This window comes from Sesamum indicum, linkage group LG5 (assembly GCF_026168435.1).
Source record: "Sesamum indicum cultivar Baizhima isolate 11 linkage group LG5, ASM2616843v1, whole genome shotgun sequence".
Classification (NCBI taxonomy): Eukaryota; Viridiplantae; Streptophyta; class Magnoliopsida; order Lamiales; family Pedaliaceae; genus Sesamum; species Sesamum indicum.
The window spans coordinates 11,939,100-11,946,763 of NC_142661.1; the positions used below are offsets into that span (position 1 = coordinate 11,939,100).

The window sequence follows — 7,664 nt, forward strand, 5'->3', positions numbered from 1 at the left end:
TTAAATAAATTTAAAAAATTATGCACAAACATATAAGCATGCCATAAATTACTAATTTATATACACCAACGAACTAAGATTCAATCAATTGTATAGAGTGATAATTTGTGAACAAAATGGGAAAAGGATAAATAGAGATTATGTTATGTATTACTAATAAGTTCTACATTCATCTTTTCTTTTTGCACGTGAAATGCACGCGACACTTTTTAATATATTAATAAGTTCTATATTTATATTTCAATACATTTTTAGTAAATACGCATACTTTGAAAATTCATTAAAAACGAAAACTCATACAGCAAAACTATTAAAACCTGATAATTTATGCACAAAAATTCCATAATAATAAGTTGGAATTCACAATTTCCACAAATCACTAACAAGATCTCACATCAACTGGATACATGTTAGAAGTCAAAACTGCAATAAGTTTCTGGAAAGAGTAATTCCTACTTTACAAACATATTTCCACCATGAATATGATGAACAAGTTGACACCTCCCACAATTTCGACAACGTCCCATTCGTATACTTCAAATACACGAACTTTTTAAGTCCGAGCTTATGATTTGTGTATGTTGTTCATCTCCTTGTTGGTGGAAGCATTCTGGGCGAAGCGATAACCTGTGATATTTCATTCCAAAGTTCTATCTTAGAAACTGATGGTACATAAATTCATGATCAGGAAAAAAGACAGAGCATGCTCGTTTTAAAACATATGAAACAGTTATACCAGTAATTTTATCAGAAGTACTAATGTAGGAGAATTATTCTATCTCTGGCGAGCTCATGGCTTGTCAAAACGAAGGAAATTTGTACATGCGAACTAATTAGTATAAAACTAAAAGATAAACCTTCGAAAAATTTAAACATCTTAAATGCAGTTCCTCAAACAAAAAGTGATAGGCGTAAAGGTATCATATGCTAACAAGAAAATCAAATTTGAATTGGACTTCTTATAATTCTCCAAGTTCTTGCCGTTTCACTCTTGCTTTTGAGCCCTTCCCTTCCCTTTGATGGGTTGTAGGGAATAATTTAACATCTCAAAGCTATATTGTCAACTGGGGTTAAATTTAGCTAGGATAGATGATATGTGTTGCAAAATAAAACATACTCGTAAAGCATAAAAACAGCAAGGATAGAGCACATATATTTAAAATGTATGTAGACCAAGCCAGATTAATTGCTTATGATTTTCTCTAGGAATGAACATAAATGGTGAATTGTTGTAAGGACTTGCCAACACTGATGTTGCTTTTTCTTTGTGTAATGAATAGGTGAAGGAACCGAACCAAAATATGTTCATGTAGAAAAGATCAACTTGAGATGCCATCAGCTTGTGTGCAGCTTCAATCAAATCAGTCTTACAGAACTTTTGGCAAAAGAAGAAAATTTTAGTGTGTTGCAAGCTAAATAATTATGAAATGCCACAGGCTAGAGAAATTACAAACAACATGACATGATGCAGATCATAGATGTAAAAAATTTGGTAGATATTTAAATTATGTAATGCAACTGCACAATATGAGCCATAATATTCCTTAAACTTGGTCATTAATTTAATCAACCTTCAGAACCGTTCTATGATAATGGCTAAAAATTATAGAACACCTCAACTTTGAGCAGTAGCTTTAGCCTCAGTAGTTGCTCTCTCCGGCACCCCAGAGCTATCATTTTGAGTCTGTAATGCATGATAAGCCCCTGGAAACAGATCGAGAAGTTGCACATAATGTTTCCAAAAAAGTATAATAAGTCCACTCACAAATCTAGAAAATATTAACTTCCTAATCATGACCCGTCCTGATAATATTTTCAGCAGAGAAAACACATGTATAACATCTAAATTATGACCCTAATCTGGAATGAATCCTCAAGAAACCAAGGGAAAGCATCATGAAACCTGCTGCGGGAGTACTGCTTGTGACATGGGTGGTACAACGGGCTCGCTTTGCAATATATTTCTCATCCAATGGTACTGGGGGCTGAAACGAGAATTGCGAGATGTTGACGCCTTCACATAGATGCGGATGCTCATTAATGTACCTGAAATAGCAAGCACCAGATATCCCAGCCCACAATTATTATCAAAAAAACAAGCACTGGACTCCAAGATATCAATACTGTTAATAGTTATTTATTTGTGCATTTCAAGTGCAAAGCAGAAAAAAGCTAAGTCGTTCCTCAGAATTCTGCACATTTACCTGCTAACTTCGACCATAGAACGTAACCTTTTGTTAGATGGGGCGACATAATACATGTTAAGACACATGGCAAACATCACTCAAAATCTTTACTCCCATTTTCTCGAAATAGGGAAAGTAAAAAGTTATAGGCTACATACACATCAGCGAATTTTGTGCCGCCTTCAGCTCTGATTCGTAAAATACGTTGCCAGCCTGGAGGAGTTTGGGGAATTCTCGGCTTGTCCATAGCCCAAAGGAAACTGTCATCCAGCTTAACATCTGATTCATCATTGCAAGAGACATTAGGTCGCCATGCACGTGCTGTATCGCATAGGAAAGATCGTTCTACGATCCTTTCCCGTATCTCCTCATACTTTTCCTTTGTTGGGATGAGCCTCCATTTTGAACATTTGGCGCACTTGACAGCATATAACTTTACAGATTCCCAGACCGTTTTTGCTCCTATAGCTTGTTCTTGTTCCATTGCTCTGAAGAACTGAGATTATCAACTGGAAGTCATTGCTTAATGCCACTAATATTTTTGCACTTGTCTAACTATATTCTCAGAACAATCAATTCCAAGCAATCAATTCCAAGTAAACACTGTACTAAAAGCTAAAACATAAAGTTAATTTAATGTAGAATCCTATAAGGGGAATCTCACACCAAAACAAATCGCGACAAAGTAAAAATTTTCAGTTGATTTTCAACAACCACCAATTTCCATCAAGAACAGAAATGAAAAAATGGAAGTCATTGCGAAATAACTTAACAAACTAACACAACAACAAGAAACACTTGCAGCACTACATACCATTAGAATGTACGTTCAACAAACAGGCTGTAACTTTGTCAAGCCATATTCCATGAACATAATGCAATACAGAAAGAAGAAATTAAATATCATAAATTATAGGACAGGAGGAGGCTTTGATAGTAAAATCACAAATTTTACTATAAATCATGTAGAAGATAGTTGGCCCATAACTTTAAAACAAAGGCAAACATACTTTGATATGATAGTAAGAACATTATGAAATTTTTGCAATACTATTGATAACAAGTTAACAACATCGTATTAGTAACACAAATAAACAAGAAAGCGTAATGTAAGCCAATTAATACCAAGTTTCCTAAGCGACAGTTAAGTATCATGTTTGTGTTACCACTACTCTGTATTTGACACGTGTTGGTTATGTGGTGGATATGTCTAATACAATGAAATTACTTTCTCGTATCTTTATTCATTGCTCTTTTTATCTGTAATGACAAATGTATTATGGGGTTGGACTAGCCTTCTACATGAGATATGTTGGACGCAATAAGTAAAGCATAGCAAGTGACTAAACTCCGTGACACCTGGAAGCCATTATTGTCAGTAAGCTTTCTTATTTTCATAACTAAATAAAAAAACATTTACTTGTGCATTTAACAATATTCTTTTCTAAATATTCAAAAGGTCGTACAGATTGCTGCCACCTTAATCAAGTATAACAAAGTTTCCACAACTCTAGTTTTATGTAAATATTATCTGTGCTTTCAACAGGCAGACCCCGGTTCCTATTAATAAACGGACTCTACAGACATATATAAACATGTACATGATCTAATATATGCGGATGCTAACAACCAACAAATTTATAGCACCACGATGTGAGCCCATATCAACAATACAGAGAATAGAAAATTTTCCTATTAAATTCCACACCAGAACTTTTTAACAGATTAACCGGAATATTCTGGTTCCAACTTAGGTACATAAATAGAACGAAGTAATTCAAAAGGATACCTAGTTATTTCAACTCTGGCCACTTTTCAGAAATAGGATCAAGAATCCTACTTTAAACCACATCGACATAATCATAAATACAAAATGCTGTACCGCAAGGCATAAAACCGAAGTCAAGACACATGAAACGGTATAAACTGAATGCCTGGAGAACTAGAAGATGAGACTTCATAATTTTTGAACAACACTGAATGAACCATCTATTAAGATACATAAAGAAAATGCAAAGCAGCTGCTTGCTACTGCTGGTGCTAACTGAACCTTAAACGAAGCACTAATCTGTAACAAATTGACATATACATAGATCCTTGACTAGACACAGCAACAAGAGGCAACGTTGTATGTGAGGTGATATATATAACCATGCATTCGCTTCAGCGCTTAATCTATGTCGATGTCCCCCTGTGTGTAGACAGTTAATTTAAAGCAATTAAATCATACTATAAAAACCGTAAATCGCGTTTTTATGCTCATCAAATAAGAACACAAGAAAACTAATAGCCTTCACATCGAACCGGACTCTGATACCACTTGAAGGGAACAAGCGATTGGCTTGGGAACACGCTAGCGGAAGCAAGTGAGAAAATAATAAAATAGCGTAAAAATTAAGCATAAACCGGTCGAACCAAGGGGTGTATCTTTGGTGTTCTCGGGCATTCAATATAGTATGAAAAAGAAAATAAAATATTCATATGAGGCTATGGTTATAAAACGAAAGAGATGTATAAATAAAATTGAGATTACCTCTTCGTTTCATTTTAATCGGCAAATATATTTACTTCAGAAGTCCCAACGTAGGAATGTACCGTTGGGTACTTTTCATAGTAATTATGATCAATATACCTATCGTGAAATGTTAGAATTCATTTATGCAGATCCCTAGTTCCGCCCCCCCCCCCCCCCCATCTCCTTCTGTAGATAACTAAATTGACCAAAACATGCCCTATTCTAGAGATAAAATTAAGCCTGATATAAAGCTATCATGATAGTTTCACACTCAAATGCCTGTTAATACAATCTTCATCACAAATTCACAAAATCGCTCGCCGTGAAAAGCAAATCGCAACATTTCAAAATTAAAACGTATATCACATGCAACCTAAAACCTTGCCTATATGTGCATGAGATAAAAATTGCCTCCTTATACAGAGAGAGCAATCAGAGTGAACATATGTACAAAGATGTAGGGAAAGGGAAAGAGCTTACATTCAAAAGTAAATAACTCATTTCTGAACTATCTCAACCCACAGCAACTTTCTTATGTTGAAGACACTACAAAATCAATATCCCTTTTTTCCCTCTAATTTTTTTTTATCTATTCTTTTCTTTATTATATACCGATCTATTTATTCATTGTTTTTTGATTATTTAATGACATGCAACTGAAACCGATGATTTGAATCCACTGGAAAAACATAAAACTCCTGTGAGCCGCATAATCCTAGACATGCATGTTTCATTATTTAATCACTATAATGTTTATATCAGTGTGGGTTTTGTCCGAGCGAGATGCATCTTACAAATAAATCAAACAGATCAAGAAAATTCGTCCAGAAAACTTAAACATGAAACCTCAATTCACCGAAAAAATCGCACAGTCACCTCAGGAAACACAGATACAATGTACAAAACATATCAAAATTAATCAGCGACATAAACACCTGGAAACAGAACAAGTTCAGAGATCAAACCTCAATCTATAATCACCAAGAATCGTTGATCTGCACGTCTCGGCCCCCTAAATAGGCGAAGACTTCTGGCGCTGGTGCTAGACTGTGTGTGAGTGTGTGTGTGTCTAAGTGTGTTAGGGGGGTGGCGGAGGTTGTGTGTGCGAGTTGACGAAGCCAATGACGAGAACTTTGAACTGTGATGACGAGAATGTAAAGTGTGATATTTATGTTACCATAAATATAATTTTAGATTTTTTTTATTATTATAATATATAATTCATCATATTATTTAATATATTCAAGCTTAAAAATTAATTTAATATATCGATAATTCAATTAATGAATACATTACAACGAAACAACACACTATTAAAGAAAGACATATATCCGCATTTGTGGAAATATTTTGATTAAGAGATAACTATACCGTTCTCCCCTAAGGTTTGGTATAATTATAGGTATAAATTTGTGTGACTTAAGAAATTACATTTATTCTGTCTACCAAATAGACCCCTTCGTTGATCAAAATTTTTTGAAATTTGTTGATAGTAACAAAAAAAAAAAAAGAAAAAAGAATGAAAAATCTATATTTAACTCATTTAATTTATTACTCACTTACTGTAGGTCATATAATTTTTTTCTGACAAAAATACCCTTGTAAGGATGAAGATTACCCCATCATATATATTAGTACATGAAGATGTATAAGAGTATATTGCTTAGAAAAAGATTTATTTGACATTTAATAGGTTAGTAATAAGTCACTTTAAGATAAACATAGATTTGGATTCAACTTTTTTGTGAATATCAACAAATTTGATAAATTTTGAGGAGGGGGTTCAATTTGTTAAATAGAAACAAATATCAGGGTATTAGATGTAATTTTTCAAATTATAAAAAACTTATATGTAACTACACTAAATTTTAGAGAAGGACATAATGCATGAACTTGGTTTTATTAATTGATTAAGACCTCGTTGGTTTGAATTTTGTTTATTTAGTGTCTATTTATTTGAAAAGCTTTTTTTCGCTTTTTCATTTTTATTCGATAATAATAATAGTTAGAGATATAATATTTGATGCCATAAAGATATGATGAATATCAAGAAAAATTAACTGGTAGTATGATCTGAATAAAATGATATGAGTTTTTAAATAAATATTATTATTAATTTGCATAAACAAAAAAGACAACATATAACATATGCTGAAAGACATCCATGATTTTGCTTGTTGCTAGGGTTTAACAATATCGAGAGGTAGGGGTGGCAACAAAGTGGGTTGGATGGATTCAAGACCTACTCTGCTCTGATTTTTTTATGCCCCATCTTACTCAGATACAAACACGTTGGGTAGATCTAATTCTGTGGACTCGATTATTTTATATTTTATATTTATTTTATTTATTCTATAAATATAAAAAAAGAAAAATTTAACATATCAATAACAAATAAAATTATTTATTAAGAATCAAAGTCCAAAAAATAAATTTTCAAGTACAAATGAAATTGTTCTTAACAAAACACCCCAAACAATTATTATTATCTGCAATTGTTCTTAACAAAACAATTCAAATCATAGGTATATTCATTTTTTTAACTATTATTATTATTATAAAGGCAAATAGAATATATTTGGCTGCTTGCTTACATAGATTTTTTTTATATTCTTTAAACACACAATTTATTACGTTATTTGATACATGCAAATATTAAAAATGGATCGATTATGAAATTATTTTGCAGATCATAAGCAAGAAAGTTCTCCCCGATTGGGAGTTTTCATTCTCTCTATCTTTAAGAGTCCTTTGGTTGTATGTTTCTTCCGTTTCTTTCTTCCGGCATATCCTGTTGGTTGTGGCGAGGTTTGAGTTGTTCCTTCCCAGTGATTACGGCGCACTAAAGTCTATCTTGGGGATGTGGCAGGTCTAATTACTGGTGCTGGTGCGTTAATGGTATCGAGATCATAGTATGCTTTGGTGTGTTAGTTTTGTGGGCCTGTTCCTATTTTATTATTGTC

At 33.1% G+C, this 7,664-nt stretch overlaps 1 protein-coding gene across 2 annotated transcripts; it reads right to left on the bottom strand.

The window, feature by feature from the left end:
• Nucleotides 1-324: 324 nt before the first annotated feature.
• LOC105162297 (methyl-CpG-binding domain-containing protein 2-like) lies at nucleotides 325-5,834 on the bottom strand. Of its 2 annotated transcripts, none has more exons than XM_088880396.1 (5): nucleotides 5,667-5,834; nucleotides 2,345-2,682; nucleotides 1,904-2,046; nucleotides 1,621-1,704; nucleotides 325-627 (listed from the first exon to the last, which is right to left on the bottom strand). In XM_088880396.1, exons 2-5 carry the CDS (start codon nucleotides 2,668-2,670, stop codon nucleotides 566-568), a joined length of 615 nt encoding a protein of 204 aa, XP_088736522.1. In that variant the 5' UTR covers nucleotides 2,671-2,682; nucleotides 5,667-5,834; the 3' UTR covers nucleotides 325-565. The 2 variants fall into 2 exon arrangements, with proteins under 2 accessions (XP_088736522.1, XP_020549412.1); XM_020693753.2 differs by having other exon boundaries at nucleotides 1,615-1,704.
• Between the last annotated feature and the right edge of the window lie 1,830 nt (nucleotides 5,835-7,664).